This window comes from Cibotium barometz, chromosome 21, assembly GCF_041138505.1.
Source record: "Cibotium barometz isolate CiBa-2024 chromosome 21, ASM4113850v1, whole genome shotgun sequence".
Taxonomy (NCBI): domain Eukaryota; kingdom Viridiplantae; phylum Streptophyta; class Polypodiopsida; order Cyatheales; family Cibotiaceae; genus Cibotium; species Cibotium barometz.
In genome coordinates, this window is record NC_141066.1 from 31,557,722 (window position 1) to 31,583,398 (window position 25,677).

The 25,677-nt window shown below is 51.3% G+C and overlaps 1 protein-coding gene across 1 annotated transcript in view; it reads right to left on the bottom strand.

The window, feature by feature from the left end:
- The window catches only part of LOC147627079 (putative beta-1,4-xylosyltransferase IRX14H), a 46,596-nt gene extending 21,673 nt beyond the window's left edge, over positions 1 to 24,923 (bottom strand). Inside the window, exons 1-2 of the mRNA XM_086815647.1 lie at positions 23,414 to 24,923; positions 22,608 to 23,255 (exon numbers count right to left, since the gene is read on the bottom strand). Coding sequence (XP_086671773.1) covers positions 22,608 to 23,255; positions 23,414 to 24,150 — 1,385 coding nt within the window. The 5' untranslated portion in view covers positions 24,151 to 24,923. The remainder of the gene's footprint in view (positions 1 to 22,607; positions 23,256 to 23,413) is intronic.
- Between the last annotated feature and the right edge of the window lie 754 nt (positions 24,924 to 25,677).

Sequence of the window (25,677 nt, forward strand, 5' to 3'; positions counted from 1 at the left end):
TGCCTGGCTTTCCGAAAGGTCCCCGTGGAAAGAACATCCTCAACAACTGGAAGTTCTATGTCCCGAACACTACGAGACATCAGAGCATAAGTGACCTGTTCAGCTTCCTCTGACTGACGAACACAAGAACTACCAACATCAATACTGGAAAGTTCCTGCCAACTGCTGCCATCTACTGGTAAGCTATCCACCACCTGGTCTCGAAAAGCTCGCACCTGCAGCGTATCCACACTTAAGTGGCCATTACCAGACTGCCACTTATCACAAACCTGAGGACCTGGGAGAGAGAGTGCTGAAAGCCTGTAAACTCCATTCTCCACTCCACCTTCCCAAACCACCTGCCTATTGCTTTATCCCGGAGAGCAACAAAATGCTCATCAAACTCCACCCGTACGCCAGTCTTGCAAACCTGATGCATTGACAACAGATGAAAACCAAGCGCCGGAACATACAACACCTAGGAGGAATGCTTCCCCCCTCTGCCATTGGAAACTATCTCCATCCTGCCCTCACTGTGAACTGGGATAGTGGATGTATCACCAGTAAGAATATGACCAGAAAGCCTGCAGAGATCCTGTAAACCGGAACGGAAAGGAGTCATGTGCTTGGAAGCACCACTATCGAGAATCCACTCCCGAGTATCCGTTGCGGAGAGTCCTCCAATCTCCTCCCTGCCTGAAGAAAATGAAGCATCGGTGTCCATCACCTCCGGGTGCACAAAAGCCGGAGTCTTCATGATTGCTGCTGAGGAATCCTCACCCTTCTCAGTCTTTCGCTTGGGACACTGCCTCCAATAGTGGCCTTTCTCGCCACAATCATTACAGGTCCTCTCTCGCGGTCAGCGTGTCATGTGCATCACAGATGCCATGGACATTTCCAGGGCTAGATCCAGAAGAGGCAAGCAGATAAAGACTAAGAACCCATAGAAGATGGACATGGAGCAGGGTTTGGACCATAGCATGGATCAGAAGGCTGTCGGCTACATGGAGGCTGACATCAGCATGACCAAAGGGCTGTCGGCTGCAGGACAGAAGGTGCTGGCAGCAGGCGCATCCAGAAGACACAGTCGGCAGCATTTAAATTGATTTTATGAATCAAGAACTGGCCGACCAGCAGTCGGCCAGTTCCCCACATGCTCCAGGGCCTATAAAAGGGCACCTTTGCTCTATGTTGTATTCATTCCACCCACTAGGGGTGTGGGTCACTTAGAGGTCCCATAGGGGACAGAATTTAGGGTTAGGAACCTTTTTATGAAGGCAGCCCATGGCTGCAAAGATCTGTACCTTTTTTGTACATAGTATATACTGAATTTCCAGCACTTCTCACTCTCTCTCTCTACTCTCTCTCTACCTGCGTTTTTGCATCATGGTGCGTTTTTGCATCAGAAGGTCTTCAAGAGTGTTTAGGGCTGAAAGAAGACTACCCAGAGCTTCCGCGCGTTACATTGGTATCAGAGCTTAGGTCATCCTAGGACAGTTCTTAGTTTATATTTGGTGCATGCTGAATTAGGGTTTTTGAAATTAGGGTTTGTCTTTTAGGGTTTACGAGCAAGATTAGGGTTTGCGTTTTTGCGTTAAATCTGCATTTTTGCATCAACTTTTTGCTCATTTTCAGCATAGTATAGTGCTAGAAAGTCTAGTTTTCAGCCTAGCATGATCCTAGGGAGTTTAGAAAGCATGTAGAACTCTAGAGTTAGGGTTTTTGGGCTGATTACAACAGGAAAAACAGCAAAATAATATCATGAGTTCAGAGGCAATGGACGATGACTTTCTCACGACTTTGCAGAGTCGTCGAAGACAGGAAGATGAACGATACAAAAGGGAACAAGAACGCTATGCTCAGTATGAACAAATCATCGTTGGGGCCAGGTTTAGGCAACAACTCATAGAAGAGCTTCAAGAAGAGATGCGTCAAGACCCACTTCTATACGAGCAAAGATGGACACAACTCAAGGAGACATGGGCACAATTCATGGCAGCATCAACAAAGGCCAAGAAGGAATCACCTAGGGTTGTAAAGCAGCCCATGACCAAGAGCGTTTACCCAACGAAAAGAGAGCTCCTAAGACAAGAGTTCTCGGGAGACGTGATCACAGAAAGAGGTGTTTCCGAGGAGGTGCCATTACCCGGGATGCACATGCCAGAACCAAAACCAAAGCCAAAGCTAGAGCCAGAAGTCAAACCAAAACCAGAACCACAGCTCGCGCAAGTGGATCTTTCCAAATCCTATTTGGAGGAGGATGAGGTCAACCCGATAGTTCCCAAGGAGGTGGATCTCTCCAAATCCTATTTGGAGAAGGATGAGGTCATCTCGACAGTTTCAGAGGGGTTTTCAGAAGATCCAAAGACCAAGCCAGAGAACTTGAAGACTAAGTCAAAGAGCTTGGGGATTGAGCCGATGGATATGAAGTGCAATCTTCAATTGGACCAAAACGGAATCGGAGCAAAGGTGTATGGATTACCCCAGTGCTCCAAGCTTAGCAAAAGGGGATGTCATGTGCATCCGTTCATGCCAATGCTCATAGACATGTATATTCTCATAAGCAAATATATGGGTAGATTTAGGGGCAGATTTAGAGCAGATTTTGCAGCCCTACAAGCTCCCGGAAGTGCCCAAGACATAGCCCAATGGTTGGGACACCTTTTGGGCATAGTTTGGACACAAAATATGACTGTTTGGACAATGTTTTGTGGGAAAAATAGGCAAAACCGACTTGATTACGAATTCATTCCTTTTTCCTATAAATAGGATCATTAGGCATTCATTAGAATCATCATTCAAAGATCAAGAGGATCCATTTGTCAGAGTCTGCAAGGCAGCAAGGACACAGTGGTGGATCAACAGGAGCTTCTCTTGTTCGATTGCAAGTAGAGGGTTGCAAGGATCTTTGGTATGCATCATGAAGCTGTGAATCAGCAAGATCATTGTATAAATAGCATGTTTTGGCAATATATAGTAGATTAGGTCTCTCTCTCCTTCTCTTTTGTGTCTTTGCTAAACATAGGATTAGCGTTATCTTCTTTGCTTAGCGTTAATCATGAACACGCTTCCGCAACGCATGTTACATTGGTATCAGAGCATCAGGCTCAGCAAAGCTAAACACTGATTCAGTCCCAGATGATGGTGTACAGGTCCAAGGTACAGGAAAGTACACGGATTCGAAGCCCACGGCGAGGAGCACAGAAGCGGGAAGAACGCCCAGGAGGTTTGTTGGTGGTGTTCCACAGTACCAGATGGGGATGGCAGTTCCGTGAGCCAGATGGGTTCTAAGGGAACGGTCCCAAGGGAGGTTGATCCTCCAAGGGTGATGTGAGAGTGCCAGACTCAGTTCCAGGAACGAAGACCAAGACGGTGTTCAGAGCCAGGGCAGGAATGGATTGTGGACTAGAGGAAGACCAGATGCATAGATCTTCATCAGAGACAGAGTGGTTTGGAGAACAGATTGGATTTTCAGAAAAAAGGGTTTGCCAGGGATGGATGATGACAGAGGGACTTCGGAACAAGATTGGGATGATGACAGTCATCCAAGAGCAGGTTGGATTCCCGTCATCAAGTTTAGCAGAGGGGGATGTCATGTGCATCACAGATGCCATGGACATTTCCAGGGCTAGATCCAGAAGAGGCAAGCAGATAAAGACTAAGAACCCATAGAAGATGGACATGGAGCAGGGTTTGGACCATAGCATGGATCAGAAGGCTGTCGGCTGCATGGAGGCTGACATCAGCATGACCAAAGGGCTGTCGGCTGCAGGACAGAAGGTGCTGGCAGCAGGCGCATCCAGAAGACACAGTCGGCAGCATTTAAATTGATTTTATGAATCAAGAACTGGCCGACCAGCAGTCGGCCAGTTCCCCACATGCTCCAGGGCCTATAAAAGGGCACCTTTGCTCTATGTTGTATTCATTCCACCCACTAGGGGTGTGGGTCACTTAGAGGTCCCATAGGGGACAGAATTTAGGGTTAGGAACCTTTTTATGAAGGCAGCCCATGGCTGCAAAGATCTGTACCTTTTTTGTACATAGTATATACTGAATTTCCAGCACTTCTCACGCGTCGGACTTCTTCTCAGAAGACTTCTCCGATGAAGCCTTCCCTTAGCCCGAGCTACGGCCTTTCGACCGTTGGCCAGTTAAGGCCTCCGAGCCTCCACCCTGAGGAGGGTTCGTGAATCGTTCCTCCTGGTCTAGGACCATGGACACAAGCTCCTCCCACGTGATGGTGCTGAGCCTGCCACTGGTAATCAACGACGAGTAAAATGCTGAGTACGAAGAGGGCAAGTGTGACAGCAACGTGATGGCCATGTCCTCTGACGATATCTCCTTCCCGGCTCGAAGAACTTCCTGCTGAAGAGCCTGCAGCTTGTTAATATGCTCTCACATCGTCGACGACTTTGCAGGGCTCATAACCCGCATCTGTACTTCCAAGGAAATCCTCTTCATGGGCGATACCCTGTTGTAAAGTGAGGCCAAATGCTGCCATATACCTCTGGCCAGCGTCATGTGCTTTACATGATTGATTACCTGTGGTGTGCAGTTGAGGAAAATAAACGAACGAACCCTGGCGTTGACACAATCCCACATCTCTGTCTCAGCCTCCCGGTCCTTTCGGATCCACGGTAACTCCCCTTCCTCTACTTCCGGCCGTGGAACACCAACAACGACGAAATCGGCCAGGTCGTCGAACTCCAGAACAGATTCCATCATCACCTTCCATATGCCGTAGTTGCTCCCGTCCAACTAACAGTCCACAGGGAACGTGGGGAGTGTCGGAATCCTCACATGTCTCTCGGCCATCTCAAACAAATCTGCCATAGCGGGGATGTAATCTGAAAAGGGTGGGTGGGTGGGAACAAAGAAGAACTAAAACCTGCAAGTGGCTGTCCAGCAAATCAGCCCGCCTTCCTCTTGCTTCTCCTCTTCCCGATCAGCCCAAAACAGTCCACCAATCAGCCACAAAACAGTCCCCCTCTTGCTCACACAAATCCCAAGACCTATCTAGAGCCTAGGGCTCTGACACCATGTCAGAATACGCAACGGAGATGATGACCAGATCTGGGAACACGACCAAAAAACGCATGCAAAAAAACAGCACAAGAGAGAGAGAGATGTAGGCATGTAACTCTGCTCTGATATACACAAGAAGATCCCGAATAAGATACAAATGTGGTATGGGGGCTGGGGGCCTATTTATATGCCCCCAGATAGGCAGTCGGCCTGCTGAAAAGACCTCCACGACTATAGCATCAGTCGGCCAGCACTGAATGAAGCCCACGACTGAATATGCCCAGTTGGCCAGCAGCACAGGGGTCCACGACTGCTGTTGGGTCAGTCGGCCAGCTACTCAGTGCTCTTGCCAACTCAGAACTGCCTCCCAAGCCATAGAAAAAATAGGAAAAAATAGGGGAAAAATGTGGGGAGTGAGGAAAAATGATAAAACACCTGATAAGGGCGGGCACACCCACAACAAAGGCCCTGGTGTATAAATCTAGACAGGAGATGACTTCTAACAGTCAGCTCACCGACAAGGGATGAGACGGGCCACCTCCCGAGGTTCAGGAGGTATTCCAGTGCTTTTCAGACATGGGTTACATGAGCATGTTCGAGTCGTAGCACGAGACTCGGAGGCGAGATACATGTGGATTAGCTTACGCCTCTTAGAGACCAGATGGATTTATATCTCCCTCCGAAGGGGTCGCGGTTTGCCACCACCGAGAAGCCAGGTGGAGGAGAGGCTAGTGAGTCTCCATACTCTGTCTTATCTGAGGAGATCTTACACTATTCGACACTGGGAGAAGTCTTCTTGATAGGGGACTTCAATGCACGGACTTAGAGCAGACAGTGCGAGATCTACGACTTTGAGGATCCCTTGAGACTAGAGCCGCTAGCTACAAAGGATACACGGACCACTCGGATCTCCGCTGACGAAGGAGCTGACAGCACTACTGGATATGGGCAACATTTGCTGGAGCTTGGGGCCCGACACCATCTCGTTATTTATAACAGGATGACTCAGTGACCAGATTCAGGTGGGTTGACTTGCTTTCCAGTGGGGGGTGGCAGCAGTACAGTGGACTATGTGATGGGATCCCGGGAGGCAGCAGATATGGTGTCTCACTTTACCATACCACCATGCCCCATTGGGGTGGATCATACATATCTATCCCTCACTTTTAGGAGCTTACTAGAGACCCACCCACCCATCATACAGCCACCACGCACTATTTTCCACTTCACTCAGGACCTAGCCGATGTGTATGACTATCATGTTCATGATCAGCTATTTGCCTTAGACCCATCGGCACCCATGGCTATGCTCACCTTCCAGCTCTCACATGTACTGCACTCCGCAGCCGGCGAGGAGTTTCCCACACCACATACAAACAGGACAGCCACCTACATCTGGGAGCATGCCCCAGAACCGATGGTATGATGATGAGTGCAGAAACCTTTACCGTAGTCTCTGAGTGCAGAGGGCTCGCAGGGAGATCACCCAAAGACTGGCAGGCAAGAGGATGCATACTCTCACCCGCCGTAAGCGGCGAGCTTATGAGGAGGCTCAGTACTGGGGGACATATAACATGCTCATGAGCAGAGATGCTGCTGTTGCTTGGAGGAGACTCAGAGAGCCCCGTCCTCCCACACCTATTACCGATCCTCAGACCTGGCCGACATATGTAGAGAGACTTTATGATGTGCCTGCACAGCCCCCTACACCACAGCCCACAAAGCCATGCCCCACAGTCTCCACCTTCTTCACCCCACCTATGGTTAGGAGGGCCATATGCCGACTCCAACATGGACGGGCGACAGATCATACAGGATTACAGGGAGAGCACCTCATCTATGCTATTGATACATTGGCACCACCATTTCTTGCTCATCTCTTCAACAGAGCTCTGTCAGAGGGGTTTCCGGCTGAGTGGACGATGCACACTATTGTGCCGATTCATAAAGCGGGAGATGTACTAGACCCCGGGAACTACAGGACCATCATGATTGGCCATATATTGGGCAAACTATACGGGGCAAATTTGGAGGCAGAGCTGAGCACTCATGCAGAGGATGGGGGATTGAGAGTAGCAGGCCAGGCACGCTTCCGACGAGCCTTCTCGACCAACGACCACATTTTTACATTGAGGTGCCTGATTGATCCGGCCAAGGCACGGAGACAACGGCTCTATTGTTGCTTTGTGGATTTCCGCAAGGCATTTGATACTGTGCCCAGAGAGCGCCTCTTTCGGCGACTACAGACACTAGGCATACCCTCAGACATGATGTGGGGCATATACAGGCTATATGAGCAGGTCTTTGGGAGAGTCCGATGCCCAGGAGGCTTGTCCGACACAGTTTTTTTTTTTTTTCCGGAAAAAAGATCCTTCTATTAGTTAATGAGAAAACGCCATAAGGCTACAAAGCTCACCTCGCAAGGAGGGATAAAAAACACAGTGAACTCCTGAGCTCCACCCCCGTGGCTGGCCGCTCTCTGGGGGGGGCTACCTAGTAGTACATGTGGGAGGTGAGAAAAGCCAAACTGGAGGCCTGTAGTGCCAAGTGACATCCTCGTCCCTCGCGGTGAGGAAAGGGCCAGGCTGCCAAGTGCGGAGGAAAGCCTTGCGGCGCCCTCTCATGCGATCCGAGTCGCCCTGGAGTTTCCCCCAGTGACCTCTCAAGGTGTGAATGATGTCCACCCAGAGGGCCTGTATGACCTCCGCCGGTGGAGTCGCCTGGCGGTCAATGGCCTCCCTGCATCGGGCTCTCCAAATGTGCCAAGCCGTCATGCTGCTGATCAACTCCCATCTGTGCCCAACCCCCTCCTGAGGGGCTGCCGAAGAGAAGTCTGGCGTCGGAACCACCGCCATCGCCCTGTCAGAGACCTGGATGGTCGCACTGCCAGGGACGTCCTCATATCCAAGGGCCGGGCCGCTGTCCGTGGCCCAAGCCACCGCACCCCACGTCACCAGCATCTCACCTGGTGAGCCTGCAAAAACCATCCTGAGAGCGCGCTGCCAGACCTGCTGTGCCTGTGGGCAATCCCATAAGCAGTGCCGCTGCGACTCCTGTGCATGGCCGCACCGAGGGCAGGACGCTGGGTGACTGCCGAAAGCTAGCCAAGCCCCCACAGCCAGTCCTCTATGCGCTGTGAGCCAGAGAAACAGCGTCACCTTCCGGGGCCGGAAGCTGGCCCAAAGGCGCTGCCAGAAGTCCCTAAGAAAGGCAGGGGAGAGCCCCTGTCGCCGCCAATGCTCGGCCGCCGCCGGGGTGCTCGCTATCCTGTGTCTCTGAATCCTCCGCCCCAGCCTCGCTGTGTACTGAAAAAAGGGGATGCCTGGGTTGGTAGGGGCCAAGTAGGGATCTCGCCAAAACCACTCACCTGGATCCCACTGAAGGCGAATAAGAGGCCTGCTGTCCCAAGCCCATAATCTCCAAGAACAGTCCTCCCCTATCGAGGCCGCCGGTGAGGGGTCTACATGCCACTGTCTCTGATGAAAGCCGACCACCCGCACCCTCTAAAGAATACATCCCTGGAGCCCATCCAAATCTAGTCGTGTCCTCTGAAGCTGGCCACCCTCTCCCACCTCGAAAGTGAGTGGGGCGACTCTCTCCGCTGTGCCGCAGACCGCTAGAAGGATCTCATGCCGAGTGAAGACACCCATCCACTGTGGAGGTGGAGGGTCCTCTACTGGGGTCCGCCACTCCCGGGGGATGGCCGCCTCAATGTCCTGTCTCATCAACTCTCTGCCCCTCATCCCACTGAGTCTCCTCTCCTGAGCCTCTAGAGGTAGCTGTTGAAAACCTATCCAGTCGTCTAGGGACTGGGCTGGGCCAGAGCTCAACAGGCCCCACGACACGTGAGACCGCGATCCAACCATATGGCCACTGGGGAGACGAATCAAGGGGTTCCAGATCAAAGGCTGCCTCAGGCGCTCCTCATCGGTGCCCGGGGGAGTCTGGAAGAGTGACGGCCTCAGATGCGCCCAGGCCCTCAGAAGGCTAGCTGCAAAACGCTCCTCGAAGCCAAGGCCCACTCCTCTGGATCGCTACTCTGTAAAGATCCACCTGATGCTGGGGGTCCAGGGGCCGCTAAGAGAAGGGGTGCGGCTGAGCATCCTGGAAACAAGAAACTCCTTCCACGGCTCAGCGCCTGGCAGGAGGCCACGAACTACCAACTTGCCAAGCAATGCTCGGCTTTGGCAAATAGGATCAACAATGCCCAGGCCGCCTCTCTCCCTCGGCTGAGTGATCACCGCCCATGCCACCTTGGCCCTGGCGGGCCGCCCATCGCCACACCGGACCAAAGAAAGTTCCTGATGAGCCTCTGCACCTGGCCAATGCACGCCCGAGAGAAGGCCCAGCAAGAAGTGATGTACCACATAGTAGCAAGCAGAACCTGGTTGGCCACAACTACTCGGCCAGCCAGAGATAAACGAGCGGTACTCCAATACAGAAGCTTCTTCCGAATGCTCAGAAGAAGGGGGGCTATCTGCTGCTCCGGAGATATGTCAATGCCCACATAGCATCCCAAATAACGCACTGTAGTGCCGGGGGGCAGCCACTGAAAACCGTCAACTGGCCTCCAAGTCGGGGGGGGCATAGAGCTGACCCACAACCCACACGACTTGTGCCAGTTGATCAAGGCGCCCGAAGCTCTGCAAAACCTGTCCATGGCTAAGGCGAAGCGGCGGAGGTTCTCCTCACCTCCCTGAAGATAGACAGCAGTGTCATCCGCAAACTCCGAGTCTAGGAGCTCCTCCGAGGTGCGGATGGGAAGCTGGAGGCCCGCAAACCTGTATCCTGTGCCGTCAAAAAAGTGCTCATGGCCTCCGCCACAAAAAGAAAAAGAAAGGGCGCCAAGGGGCACCCCTGCCGCACCGAGCGCGAGAGCTGGAACCTCTCTCCGCGCACGCCCTGTATCAGCACCTGGCTATGAGCCGATGTGTAGAGTGCAGAGACCCCACGGATCCACTGAGGGGGGAAGCCCATCCTCTCCATAGTGCCTTCCAAGAAGGCCCAGTCCACCCGATCATATGCCTTCTCGAAGTCGAGAAGGAGCACTGCCAGATCCTCCTGTCGAAATCTAGCCAGAGCCGTAGCCTCCCAGAAAGAGAAAATGTTATCCAGAATGCTCCTATCCTGGATGAAGCCTGTCTGCGTGGAGTGGATGATGTCCGGAAGGTGAGGCTGAAGCCGCCTGCTGATCGCCTTAGCTAGGACCTTGTAGGCCGTGCCTAGCAAGGTGATCGGTCTCCACTGTCTAATCTCCAGTCTGTCTCCTCCCTCTTTGGGGATCAAGTGGATCAACCCCTCTGCCATGCTGTCCGGCATGACTCCTGACTCCATAATCTCCTGGAATGCCAATCTGAAGCCCCTATGTAAGAGGCCCCAGTACCTCTGGAAGAAAGCCACCGAAAGACCGTCCTCTCCTGGGCATTTGCCCCGAGGTAATGCCTGAAGAGCCTCCTCCAGTTCCGTATCCGAGAAGGGGGAGAGAAGGGAGTGCTGCAAATGGGCCGGCACAACCGGTCTCGTGAAGCTCCAGACTGCCTCCCGAGCCTCTCTCACCCTGTCATCTGCTGGCTCAGCAGAGAGAAGATCCCTGTAAAAATCTGTGGCTATAGCCCGAACCCTGGGGGGATCCACCACAACCTGGCCATCAGCCTGCCGAAGACGCCTGAGACCCTCTCGTCTGAAGCGAGGCCCTGTCGCCTCAAAGAAATCTCGAGTCACTCTGTCTCCAGCCTGTGTCCAAAAAGAAGCCCGAGCATGGAATCGGAACTCCACCCTCCTCTCCTCGATGGATCTGATCTCAGTGCGAGCTGACTCCATCTGCTCTGAGATCCAAGGGCTCGTAGGATCCCTCTCCTGGAGTCTCTGGAGGGACGCTAGACTCCTCCGTAGGCTCCTCTCCTGCTCTCTGAAGGCCTCCAGCCGGTCCAAGGCAGCCTGTCTGAGCATCTGGCTGATCTCCTGCAAGCCACTGGCAAGATCGCTGGCTGCCGATCCTCTCCTGAACTGTAGCTCCTGCCAGACCTGCTCAACTCTGATCGCAATCTCGGGCTCCTCTATGAGACAATCTGGAATCCGGACGCTCTGGCCCTGCTCTCCTCTCGTGGGGTCCTCGATCTGGAGAAGCACTGGAAAGTGGTCTGAAAATGAGGAGCCTGCAAGTATGCCCACTGTGCCACCTCTATCACAGGCCCACTCATCAATGTAGAACCTGTCGATGCGGGAAAGGTTAACTCCTGTGGCCCGTCTATCCGAGCGCGAGAAAGATAGACTCCCCTGCAACCTGCCAAACTCCGGGAGAGTCCACGGATCCTGGCCTCTCACCTGTAGCACTAGTTCCTCCCAGGCAGCGAGCTCCGGCCCATGAATGGTCTCCTCGCTGCCCCCCATCCTATCCTCTGCATCCTCCAGCATGTTGCAATCCCCTCCGAGGCACCAGTGGTCTGCCAAGGGGAGGGACTGCCTAATGGTGCTCCAGAACTCGGCTCTCCCGGTCGCCCCATTAGGGGCGTAGAAGTTGAGGAAGCCAATGCGGTCCTCCCCAACCCGAAGGATGATCCACTGCGCACGACCCTGGACCAGAATGCCAGAGTCCACAACCTCGGATAGAAGCTGCTCGCTGACTGAGATGCATACTCCACCCTGGTTCCCCTGGGAGCCATATGCCGGTGACCAAAAAGTGTGACTCCTGCCTGGCAAGATCTTCCCGCAGGTGCGGGTACGCCCGGCAGAAAGGTGGTGCTCCTGGATGAAAAGGATATCTATGGGTCCTCCAACGAGAGCCCTCTGGATCTCCTGGCGAAGTCTGCCCCGACCAATGTAGCAGCGATGTCCACCGAGACCCTGGATGTTCCATGAGAGGATCCTCATGGATGAGCTATGGCAAGTGAAGCAGCCTCCACTGGCTCACCCCTCTCAGCCGGCCCGGATGATCTGCCCTCCACTCTGTGAGTCTTGGGCGCCGGCTTGGAGGGAGAATAATCACTGTCTGTCCGGGTGCGGAGTCTCTCCAAAAAGAGGGTGACCTGTCTCTGTGTCCAGCCCCACTCCGCCTTCGCCCTGTCCAGGGCATAGGCGTGAGACCAATCCTCTGCATATATGTATCTAAAGGTAGGCTGCATCCTCGGGGCGGCATGGAGGAGAATCAGAAGCACCGCCTCAACTGAGGTGTGGACCGGATCCGCCCGCCAGTCTCCTATACCAAACAAGCTCATGCGGGCTGAGTGTAATCGGGTCTGCAATAGGTCCGTGAGCCCCAGGTCACTGAAGTGGTGAGAAAACTCCAGTATCTGATCACGCAAAACTTCCTCTACAGAGTTGCTATCCCATGCTGTGTCTGGGGCAACACTGAGAGGAAAGGAGAAAGCCACCATGCTGCTCACCACTGAGGGAGAACGAGAGGGATGGCACACCACGCAAACTCGCAAGGGCGCGACCAGTGTCTCGAATGGGCCAGCGTCCAGCTGGAGGCACCTGAAAAAACCGTAATCCACTAGTAGCCCCATCACTCGCGGGGGCCCCCCAGGGGAGGCTGGAGAGAACTCTGTGGCGGGCGAAGCAAGGATCGCCATCTCCACCGGCCCGGAGTGGCGGTGGAACAGCCGCTGGATTGAGCTCTGGCCTACCCAGCTGCGCTGCCCCGGGGCAGTGGGTGGTCTGGCGAAGTATCCTGGAGAGGCCGAGGGAGGGATGGGGGCTCGCGGCGAGGAGGGGGGAGAGCGAGGAGAGGATGGAGAGGCATCTGCCAGAGGATAGGTGTCAGGGGGGGGCGCCGGGGGAGGCGGGAGGGGGGGGGCTGGGGGGGGGGGGAGAGGGGAGGGTGGAAGGAGTGCTCTCCGGGTGAGGGGAAGGGGAGCCGGGGGTCGAAGAGTGCGGCCCAGGATCCTCAGGAATCTGCTCCAAGGAGGGGGCGGGGCCCCCCGCGGGGGGAGGCGGGAGCGGGGTCTCCACGTGGGAGGCTCCACCAGCGGCCTCAGCGGTCACTGAGTCTGAATCCTCGTCCATCGGGGTGGGACCTGCTGGCCACCTATCCCTGACAGGAGCATAAGTGCGGGTAGGTGCCTGTACGCCAACCGGAGTCGCCTGTCCGCCAGCCTGTGCTGCCTGCTGACGTCTGCGACGGACCCTGCGGGCCGGGCGTTTCCGCCGGCGAACCTCCTGCCACCCGCCAGCCTCCTGGTACTGCGCGGCATCCTCCGCCGGGGCCTGCTCGTCAGATGATGGCGCCTGCTGTGGCGAGCCAGGGATGTCCGGTCTCTGAGGTGGATGGCCACCCCTCGGGTCTCCTGCAGGGGGTCCAGAGGCGGCATAGCGTGAAGGATGAGCCCCCTTGCGGGGACAGGCGCGTGCGAGATGGCCCATCTCCCGACATGCGTAGCACTGGCCGGGGAGGCCCGAATACTCCACGCGCTGTATCATATGTCCTCCAGAAAGACATGGGAGAAGGATCGTCTTCGGGAGGGACTCCGGTGACGGAACCACAACCTGAATGGCCGGGAGTCCTGCTGCCCGAGCAATCACTGAAGCCGCTGTCTGAGGCGTCTCCACCACCTGCCCGAACGCCTTGCCAATGGATGACAAGAGGGGCAAGTACTCCCTACGGAGTCCAGGAAAGCAGATAGTGACGGGGAAACCTGTCGCGCCTGCTAGCGGGTCAGAAGCGGGGTCGAAGCCATGAGTCCATCGCGCCAGGAACGCCCGGGATGAGCGGAGGGCAATGGGGCTCCGAGCCAGCACCATCTGAGCTGCCTGTGGGGACTCGAAATCCACCTGGTAGTAGCCACGTCCCAAAAAATCTACGCTGACGATCTTGGCAGGCACGCCAACAAGGCTGCCTTGCAGAAGGTCGCGAAGCTCTCTCCGCATCGGACGGCTACCCACTATCTTGCAGACCAAGGAGGAGGCCTCAAGAGCGGAAACTGTGGAAACAAACAACTGAAGATCTTCAGCTGTGAACTCCAGACGGAGACCGGAATCGGCAGGGTTAGTCGGAGCGGCTTCCATGGAGTCCTCCAGAGGGAAAAGGCCAGAAACCGGGGTCACCAACGGGAGGGACACAGCCCTGCGAGGAAAAAAGAGAGGCGGAGGGCTACAGGATAGCGGGGGCGGGGCCGGGGGGGGGGGGGGGGGGGGAAGCTGAGGCGGGGAGGAGTTAGCGGTGGGCGGAGGGGCGAGACGAAAGGGAGGAGAGAGAAGGCGGTGGGGGGAGAGGTGGCGGGGGAGAAGGAGGCGAAGGGGATAGAGAGGCAGAGGAAAAGATGACGGGGAAGGAAGCAAGCGGCGGGGGGAATGGCGGGGAGGGCAGCGTGGAAGGTGGCGAGGGAAGAGAAGGCGGGGGGAAAGAAGGCGGAAACGAGGAGGGAGGCAGGGGAGCGAAGGCGGGGGAGGACGCTAGGCAGAAGGCGGGGGAGAGATGGCGAAGAGGGGCGCAATGAAGGAGGCGGGGGAGAGGACGGAGGAGAAAGCGGTGGACTGGCGGGGGGGAGAGGGGGGCGCGATGGCGAGAAGCAGCGGGGGAGGGGGGGGGGGAGCGGAGCTCGCAGGCGAGGTCAACGTCTTGTCCGACACAGTTGCTAGCACCATTGGTGTGAAGCAGGGGTGCCCACTCTCCCCCACACTCTTTGGGATCTATATTGATGAGGTGGTCGACTACATCACACAAGGAGGAGGCTCTGGGGTTGAGCTATCAGGTATTACTGTCCATGTTATGCTTTATGCTGATGACATCGTCTTGGTTTCCGACACGGAGGTTGGGCTTCAAAGACACCTTGTGGCTCTTGATGACTTCTGCGCACAGCAGGGTCTCACAGTGAACCTTGGGAAAACCAAGGTTATGATCTTCCACACCTCACCCGCAGTCAGGAGCCACACTACTCTCACATTAGCAGGAGGGCGGGTCGAGGTGGTGAGCTCTTATGTTTACCTTGGCATCACATTTACTAGCTCAGCTGGACGCTTCTCCATGGCTCAGGCAGTCCGAGACGGAGTGACCCGGGGGTATGCAGCTCTTGCTGGCCTTGAGCATCAGTGTCATCATGCACATTTTCAGGAACCCCGCACGAAGGGGTGGCTCTTTGATACATTAGTGACACCAGCCTTGATGTATGCAGCAGCGGTTTGGGCACTAGGGCTTGCAGCCTCCACATGGGTACAGCTGGAGAGACCACAGATCTTGATGCTCTCGAGGATGATACGCAGCAAACCATTCGTCCCGCACGACATTGTTCGAGCTGAGTTTGCTGCACCACCTATGGCAGTGGAGGCATTGTTCCAGACGATCTCCTTTATATACAGGATGAGGGAGATGCCCATGGAGAGATTATCCCGCCGAGCTTTTGAGGCATCCAGACAGCTGGCCAAGGTTGGACACATTGGATCTTGGTATGCACATATGCTACAGTGGTTCTCACATCATGGGATAGACATTGAGCGGTTGCCACCTTTTCAGTATGATCAGTCTGCTCGACGGGGTTACCTCTCTGTCAATGAGAGGAACAGAGTGATGAGACAGGACATATGGCAGCGCTACATACAAGAGACATGGACAGCACCAGAGAGCCCACTACCACCGAAGATGCTGTATTACAGAGACGACTTTATGAGCATCTCAGGGGATGGGTTTATACAGCCACCGCGGTATATGGATGTATACATGCCACACAGCTCTCGCATTGCTATTGGACAGCTACGAGTCTCATCACATCAGCTAGAGATAGAGGCTGGGAGAGCGGCACGGGTTCCCAGAGCCGAGCGGATATGCAGATTGTGCCACGAGGAGGTGGAGACTGAGGATCACTTTGTATGTAGATGCAGAGCCCACCAGGGGGTCAGAGATAGATATGCAGGATTGTTTGAGGAGCACTCTTCACTACATCAGTTGATGGAGGCCTCGGACTCCCAAAGAGTCATCCGCAACCATGAGCTCAATTGCCTCATCAGGAAGCTCCTGTCCAATCTGGTGTCCATCAACCAGATCAATGAACCATTCTGCTTCTGAAAAGAGGCATCACACTGCTCACAAGGATCAACACCTGTTACGGTGCAAAACCAAGTCCTAGAAACCTGCTGAAGACCACGCAAGGCCTTCTGAAACTTGTCAACCACCCCCTCTGAATCCGGAACCACAAAGCCTGGAGTATGCACCTCCTTCTGCAAGTAACCAACTGCCACCTGCCTGGCTTTCCGAAAGGTCCCCGTGGAAAGAACATCCTCATCTACTACAGGAGGTTCTTTGTCCCGAATACTATGAGACATCAGAGCATAAGTTACCTGTTCAGTTTCCTCTGACTGACGAACACAAGACCTACCAACATCAGTACTGGAGAGTTCCTGCCAATTGTTGCCATCTACTGGCAAGCTATCCACCATTTGGTCCCGGAAAGCCTACACCTGCAACGTATCCACACTTGAGTGGCCATTACCGGACTGCCACTCATCACAAACCTGAGGACTTGGGAGAGAGAGTGCTGAAAGCTTGTAAACTCGATTCTCCACTCCGCCTTCCCAAACTACCTGGCCTGTTGCTTTGTCCCGGAGAGCAACAAAATGCTCATCAAACTCCACCCGTACGCCAGTCTTGCAAACCTGATGCACTGACAACAGATGAAACCCAAGTGACGGAACATACAACACCTAGGAGGAATGCTTCCCCCCTCTGCCATCGGAAACTATCTCCATCCTACCCTTACTGTGAACTGGGATAGTGGATGTATCCCCAGTAAGAATGTGACCAGAATACTTGCAGAGATCCTGTAAATCTGAACGGGAAGGAGTCATATGCCTAGAAGCACCACTGTCTAGTATCCACTCTCGAGTATCCGTTGCGGAGAATCCTCCAACCTCCTCCCTGTCTGAAGAAAATGAAACATCGGTGTCCATCACCTCCAGGTGCACAAAAGCCGGAGTCTTCATGATTGCTGCTAAGGAATCTTCACCCTTCTCGGTCTTCCGCTTGGGACACTATCTCCAATAGTGGCCTTTCTCGCCACAATCATTACAGGTCCTCTCTGCCTTTAGTTTCTCGCGGTCAGTAACGGACTTCTTCTCAGAAGACTTCTCCGATGAAGCCTTCCCTTTGCCCGTGTTACGGCCTTTCGGTCGTTGGCCAGTTAAGGCCTCCGAACCTCCACCCTGAGGAGGGTTCGTGAATCGTTCCTCTTGGTTCAAGACCATAGGCACAAGCTCCTCCCACGTGATGGTGCTGAGCCTGCCACTGGTAATCAAAGACCAGTAAAATGCGGGGACATCCCAAGACAGCCTTCCATACGGAACGAGCCCACTATGAATTTGTGGTCATGCCTTCTGGCCTAACGAACGCCCCAGCTACATTCAACCGCATGATAATGCGTGTTCTGAGAATTAATTGGAGGTGTGTGTTCATATTTCTCGATGACATACTGGTATTTTCACCTACAGTTGAGCAGCATGACATTGATGTGGAGAAAGTCCTGAAGTTGCTGGAAAGCAACGAGCTCTACGTCAATGAAAAGAAGTCAGAATTTTCTTTGTTCCAGGTTTATTACCTTGGATATATAATTAGTGCAGAAGGCATTCGACTTGATCCGGCTAAGGTGGCCAAGATTGTCAATTGGAAAGTACCTCAGACAGCTTATGACATCAGATCCTTTGTGGGTATATGCCAAGCATACTCCACCCACATAGACAAGTTTTCTGACCTCTCGGCGGATCTCACCGTCTTGCTAAAGGGTGTCAAGACAAGAAGGCAACGGATTCGAATGACTCAACGAGCGTTGGAGGCATTCAAGAACCTCAAGGGGCTTTATCAGAAGCGCCTTGTTTAGCACTTGCCTCGTGGGACAAGCCATTTCAAGTGATCACCGATGCGAGTAACATCGCAATTGGCTGTGTATTACAGCAGAATGGACATCCAATAGCTTACATGTCTCGTAAGTTACTGCCCGCAGAGAAGAATTACTCAGTCTACGATCGTGAACTCCTTGCAGTTATACAGGCCTTGAAACATTGGAAACATTTCCTTTATGGCCATGACTTTGAGGTTCACACTGACCATCAGGCATTACGCTGGATTCAGACAATGCCAAGTGCACAATGGAGTGACCGACAACACCGCTGGAGCCAAATATTCCAGCAATTTGGTGGTAGTGATTGAGTACCTTCCAAGAAAGGCCAATCCAGTGGCTGATGCTTTGAGCAAGAAGGGACAAGTGACTTCGATTCAAACCACTAGACTTGACCTTGTTGGTATAGGAGTAGACGACATGAAGCATACGTACACGGATTCCGAGGAATTCGGTACACAGTGGGAACAAGCATTGGATGCCACAGGACCATGCCACTTTTTGATACGCGATGGTTGGCTTTTCTACAAAGGCCGACTTACGTGTCATGAAGACATTCAGGGTAGCTCTTCTCCATGACGCCCATGACGCCATTACTAGTGGTCATACGGACATGAATTCGACTTTGGTTGAATTGGAACGGCAATATTATTGGCCAAAGATGAGGCGAGATGTGTTTTCATATGTACAACACTATGATATTTGTCAAAAGGTGAAAGCTCCTCGTGGGAAGAAGATAGGGTTGTTACAGTCCTTGCCAATTCCTGAGGGACCTTTCCAAGATATTTCGATGGACTTTGTCTCACGAATCTGCCTCCCAGTCCAAGTAAGCGTAATACTCAGCGCTTAACTATGGTTGATAGATTTAGCAAATTTGTTATGCTTATTCCTTGCAGGGCCAATGTGACCGCCGAGGATGTTACCCAGTTGTTCGTTCGACATTGGTATCTGATTGGCGGGATTCCTAGGACCATAGTGTCAGACCAAGATGCCAAGTTTACCAATCATTTTTGGAGGGCCTTGTTTGCTAACTTTGGTACTAAATTGAATTTTTCCATTGCATTTCTCCCACAGACGAACGGCCAAACAGAGATCTACAACCAGTTGGCCTTTGATGTGCTGAAGTGTTATGTCCACGATCAGCAAGGTAAGTGGGAATCATATTTGCCTTTAGTTCAAGTTGTTTTAAATGATTCTTTTTCTTCAGCTATTGGCAGGACTCCATATGAAGCAGCGTTTGGAAGACCATTCCACTCGCTATTGACCAAGACCTCGTCTTCAATACCTAAAGCGAACAGAGTGACGGAGTCTTACCAAGGGATTTTAGAGTCAATAAAAGACAAGTTGGCTAAAACGCAAGAGGCCTACGCTCGACAGGCCAATAAAGACCGAAAGGATATAAAGTTTTCACAAGGGGATTGGGTTTATCTTCAGATTATGAAGCAAAGGTTGAAACAGGTGGGCAAACGATGCCCAAAGTTGCTTCAGACCTTTTCCTATCCAAAGAAAGATTAATGAGGTTTCAATGAAGTTGAAGCTACCTCCGAGTTGGACTATGCACGATGTGTTCCACGTCAGTTGGTTAAAGCCATATGCAGGTCCAATCCCTTCAGCAGTTATAGACAAGGCGAAACCAGATATTATTCATGAAGCTAAAGTTATGGTTCCAGAACAGATCCTTTTGCACCGTTTCAAGCATGGCTCAAGCCAAAGGCAAAGACAGTTCCTCACGAAGTTTGAGAACCAAGGGACCCACGAAGCGGTATGGCTTGACAAAGTTTTTTTCGATGACTATCCGGCATTATTGACGGATTATTTGGAGGCTATGGAGCTTCCGTCAAGTTAAGCAGAAGGGGATGTCAAGTGCATCCTGCACTTGGATGCCATGTAGACATATCTGTACAGAAGGTGCACGACTTGGGATGGAAAACTGGTCCCATGTGAGCCCAGTCTGGGACGAGTTATCCAGGGTTCCATTCCAATCGTCGAGGTCAAGTGTGCATTGTCATGCACATGCATCCAAGGTCAGGTGTGCATTGTCCTGCACATGAAACAGTGCCAGTCTGCGCTGTGAGTCTCCCTCTGGAATGATGTCAGTGATTCTAGCTATCTGGTATGATACTGAATGCCAGATCACTGTGTAGACAATTAGGGTTTGCATATAGGAAAAGGGGCCAGCCCATAGGGCTACCCCAAGGATAGATATGGGCAAGGGGGAGGTGTAGAACCACCCCCACAGGGGCCAGGAAGGCCTTGGCTGTGCCCACCAGCCATGGGATGGCCATGGAGGGGCTGTAGGACAGCCCTAGGGCTCCTGAACAGGTAGCCAACAGGTTACACAGACCCCTAGGGGACTGTAGGCCAGGTGTGGGGCAGCCCACACAGGCTGCCCAGCAGCCAGATCTGAGGCGCCTGATGGCCAGCAGTGATGTTGGATCATGCACAGATTTTTACAGCATTTAATGCTGAATATTCCAGTTGTGAAGCAATTTTTCAGGCATCCAACTGCTGTAAACCAGCCGACTGGCTTCCCTGAAGGGTATAAATACCCAAGACACAAATCAGTTCATTTATCTTACCGTTCACCAAGTGTTGAAGCTGAACAAAGGGCTAGGACAGCCAAGGACAAGCTAACACAAAAGGGGTGAAGGATTGAAGGTCAAGGGCAGAGATCTATCTCAACCAAGAAGGTTCAGGTTCAATCTTTTATTTCAGTTTTGCATCATTCTAATAAAAGTAAATACACCATTCGTGGCGGGGGCCCTACAGAGGGTATTCGGGACCCAAAACTGTGTCCTCTTCTCTCTCTCTCTCTCTCTCTCTCTCTCTCTCTTTTTCTGCACATCTATATTCAGTTTTGTGTGTTAATCTCATCACAACAACAAGTGTGCTGTTTTTCTGAGCATGGATGTTACCGATCTCCCCCGAAGCTTCCGCATGTTACAAAGGTCTTACATTGGAAGACGACCAGCCTATCTACACCTACTCACCCTCTACACCTTTGGCATCTCGTCCTTCCTCTTGGAACTTATCAGACTTCGCTTCCAGAGGGGGATACATGCCTTCTGCCAATGTGCCAATGTGGGATCCTGGTATCCTTTGTCATCAACTCGTCTTCTTTCATGATCCCCTTTTGGACTGAGAGGGGGTGTGTGACAACCAGCTCTAAAAGGATTTTATTTGATATTTTGGTCTTGTGCTGCTGGCCAACAGCCCCTCTTTGGGCCGACCACATATATAAGCAATCGCTTCATAATTCAGCAGTAGCACATCATAATCAACATCAACTATCTTCTGCTGCCAGCGCTACCTCTGTAGCAAACTGGAACATCATCATTCCTTTGCAGCAGCTGCCGTCGACTCCAGCATCCTGCAAACAGCAGCGTTTCTGCCCACACCCCATTCTGCTGTCGGCTCTACCCTCTGCAGCAGCAGCAGCCCGGAAACCTTCTGCGTTTTTGCTCCTGTGCAATCCTCTGGCAGCCGCCCAGCCCTGCACCCCTCCAAGTACTGCAGCACCAACGTCACCAGAGTCTGCACCCCTCAGGTACAGCAGCACCCTTGTCACCAAAGCCTACACCACTACGTTTCTGCTGCCCACTACAGACATCTACTACCTCGGAGTGCCACCTCATCCACCAACGCGAGCCTTCGACACCAACCACCTCACAGAGTGCCACCGCTGTCCCCGATGCGAGCCTTCGTCACCGACCGAGCCCCTTTCTTTGACATCGACATCTTCACGAAGTGCCAATGCTGTCCTCGACGAGAGCCTTCGTCACCGACCATGCTTCAGCTCCAACCTCATCTTTGCTTCTTCACCAGTCTACTACCCAGAGTCGCCTCACATCAGAGGGCCTCTTGTACAAGATTTCATTCATCATTATACATACACTCATTCATCCATTTCATGGTATGTTGATTTGCTCTGATCTCTCCCACATCTGGTCCTTTTGTCCTTTTGCCATCACAACTACACTTGGGACAACGCTCATGATCTTTCCATTGACAACTAGGTAGGACATTATTTTCACAAGTGCAAGCTTAGTAATGTAGCCTTTCCCAACTTGCCAAGCAACGCTTCCAATGTTGCTGGCATGGAAAAGATTGGCTGCCAAGTTGGGTGCAAACATCAACAGGTTGGCAATGGCTTCTACCCAGGTGAGAATGGGGTTGAGACCTTGCCAACACCAAGTTTTGACAACTAAGCACCTATGTGTAGCATTCATATATCCACAAATCTCCAAAAAAGAATAGAAAACCCCTCCCAAAAAAATTTGATGTCCAGGATGGTAACCTTCCCAAGAATTGTAACACTTACTCCCTACTGCCCAAAAAAGATCTTGTAGAGGCATACAGAATCTTTATCAAAATGTTTAAAGCTTGTTCCATATTCAGACTATTCAGTTTGTACTGATCCTGACAGCCCTGAAAGGATTTTGCTTGGCAAGGAGAGAAAAGGGATGGGGGAAGTAGAGGAAGGTGGGAGGGTACCTTCCTGTATGGCAATATAAATATTACAATAGCACAACCGTACCAGCCAGAATCAAACAGAAAATTGGAGTTTAAAGATCTTCTAAATGACATACTTGCAGCTTCAACGACTCACACCAAACTTAGATCATCGATATACAGAAAACATAGTTTAAGCAAACTAATGCTTAGGCCCTATACACAACCACCGGTTTGAACAACCCAGTAGCACAAAATAGACTAAAATCCAAGACAATTTCTAAGCAAGCAAGATAACTTAAAACATGGACCGGTATTTGATGAAAGACAGACCTGGGAGGAAACTTGCTATCGGTGTGAGCATCTACTCCAAGCCACCACATCAACACGTCCCGTCCACAATTACCAAGAGGTTCAACATGAGATACATTCTTAACAAAAGCCAGGGGACTTTCAAGCAAAGTTCCGTTTACTCCAAGAAGTTCATTCCAGCTCCTAATCCATGTAGGCTTATTGTACTCTTCCCAAAACAATCTCGCATTTAAAGCAAACCCAGCCCACTCTAAGCTTCTTCCAGCTCCTTTGTCCTGCTCATACCCATCCTTAATGGGAGCATACCAGCCTATAACATGTCCACTTAAATTGCATGCTGGGCCCTGCAGTGGTAGTGGAAGCCTAGACACAGAGTCCTCCTTAGCAACATTAGAATGATTATATTTGAGCTGAACATTGGTATCCTTTGCAACACTTGAATGATCATGTGTGAGCTCAACGTTGGTCTCCTTCGAAACACTTACATGATCATATGAGAGCTCAATAACCTCTTTTGAGGATTCTGCCAAGCCAGAGTAAGATAGAAGACCAACCGAGAAAGTTCCTATCCAGTCAACATTCTGTACCTCATCAAAAAAATCCAAACTGTATGTGTTGCTATCATCTGCAAACAGTACTATTCCATCTAACCACTGCTCCCGTATGAGCCTACATAACAAAGTAAGAGGGGGGCTAATCAACGCAATGTGCTAATAGCCTAATTCACAGTCAAAGTCAGGAATATTCGTGCAAAATGATTTAAGACAAATTTAGAAGGAACTTATGACAAACAAAATACCTAACAAAATTGAATCAAGATAGCGTACCTCAATCCTTCAAGTCTTAACCGTGTCTTCAATTGCTGCCTTTGTTCCCAATCCACAGGCATTGCTTCTTGGATACCTAAATGATGGTAGGAAACCTGCGAACTTGAAAGCAATGCTGCAGTCTCATTGGATATACCACCCGCTTCAACCACAATCCAGATCAAAGGGCCAGGAACAACTCGGAGAGTGTGAACAAGGCAGGTTAAATGCACTGCTTGAAAGGTATGGACATAGGTCGGAGTGACCACAAGAAGCTGCTTTCTTTCTTTCAGGCCATAGATACGCTGTTGTTCATCTTGTACCAGGTCCATGAGGCGATGAGCAACAATGGTCTGCACAGGGTCTGGATGAGGCCAAGACCTGATAAGGATTTCATGCCTTCCCACATGGACTCTGCTGCTTTTGAGTCCAACAGAAGGTGGCAATGAGGGTATAAAACCTTTTTGAATGTCTTTGACATATGGAAACCCTAGCGCTACATTGGAAGACCCGGAATTGTTCAGGTTTGTAATGCTCTTGAAGAAGAAAGCGCGATGGGGTGGCCTAAAAGAAACTATCACAAGATGAGCCTCTCTTGAGAGGCGGAAACCGAGCGTTAGGGCAGCAATGCAGATCAAACAGTGCAAGATAAATCGAAACAAGGTGACTGGAGATCTTAGAAGACCATCAAAAGCCTTGTCCGGACTGTTGCCTTGACGGCCGCCACTATAATTTCTGCTAAGCTTTGTCATTTCCATCTCCACTTCAAGTGCATTCCTCCACTCACTTGCCTGTGCAGCAGCAGAAGAGGTTGCCAGTCCAGCAGCATCTCTCTCAGATGCCACATTATCCGCATTCCATCCAAAAACAGAGGGTTTTCGCCATCTGCAATAACAGGAGCTAGCCCTTGCAGAAAACAGGTACAACTAAGAGATCTAATAACCTGCAGTCCCCCGGAAAGAAGAACCAAGCTTCTCGTTCTTTCTATGAAGGTAAGAAGAGCAGGTCCGAGAAGTAAAATTGATGGATCCAAACTACTCTGCTTTAGGACCTGATTTCTGCAAAAGCAAGAAGAGATCTTCGCAGAAAACCTAGCGTGCCCCGAGAGGAAGAACCAAAGCTCAAGCTATGGAACCAAAGCTTTTGACCCGATCTATACGGAAGTAAGAATATCGATGCGCAGAGAAACTCTACCTGCGACTGCAAGTCAAAGAGAGTAGAACCAAGCTCGAGAAAAGATCTTCTGTGGAAATGGCTTTTACATAAGAGATCTGCACACTTGGCGAAAAAGAACCAAGATTGCGCTATGGAGCCGAGCTTCCCCGTCGACCTGGCCTGGAGGAGAGGAAGCTCGAGCTGCAGGCCAGACCTTCTCTGTCTTTCGCGCTGATTTCTGAAGAGTGAGGCAAGGAAGGTCAGTAAATGAAGATGATGCGGCGATAATGCAGTCGATGCTGGGCTATTCCATTTTAAAAAGTTCATCATATGATTGAGTTTTGCACGAGAGTGCGATTTGCCAAGTTCCAACCACTTAAAATTTTAAAAAATGCTCCAAAGTAAACCAGCATTTAGCACAGAAAATTAGAAATTTTATCTAGAATTATAACTAAATTTTATAACTTTTGTCACTTGAAAATTAACATATTTCAACCAAGATTTTTAATATTTGCCCAGAAACATACATTACAAAAACCAAGTTTTTCAAGCACATGCTTTGAGAACCTCCTCTCTCCTTTACGTGATTCCCATCTAAAACTAAAGTTCCTTTTATGGTGTTTGTTTTTCCAAGGTGTTGACATAGAAGTTGTCTTGTATAATGGAAAATTTTTGTGTGCATCCTCTATGTGTGTGTGAGAGAGAGAGAGAAGCGCGGGCGCAGGGTGGGGGGTGTGTGATGGGATATATGACTTTCACATAAAAGTTTCAGTATAGTTTTTACCATTGTGTTATGTAGCCCTGATCAGACTGCAAAGGGCACAAGTATCATTAAGGTGACCCCAAAGCTTAAATAAGCTTTGCACATTACATGGCCTTGTATGAGACTTGTTTAGAGTTCATTGAAAATCGCTGTCTTCGATTTTCCCATAGAATGCTAACTTATAAGATCTAAGAGGGTGATCTTGAAAAAAAATATACTAAACATTGAGTTTAAAAATTACAATGTTAACCGCACTCAAGGTCCTTTCGATGCCTTTGAGTTAAATGTTAGAGCAAGCCTTCATAATTTATCATTTTTATTAATCCTTGATTGACAAAAAACAGGTCATTAGGTGGCCTCATGGATA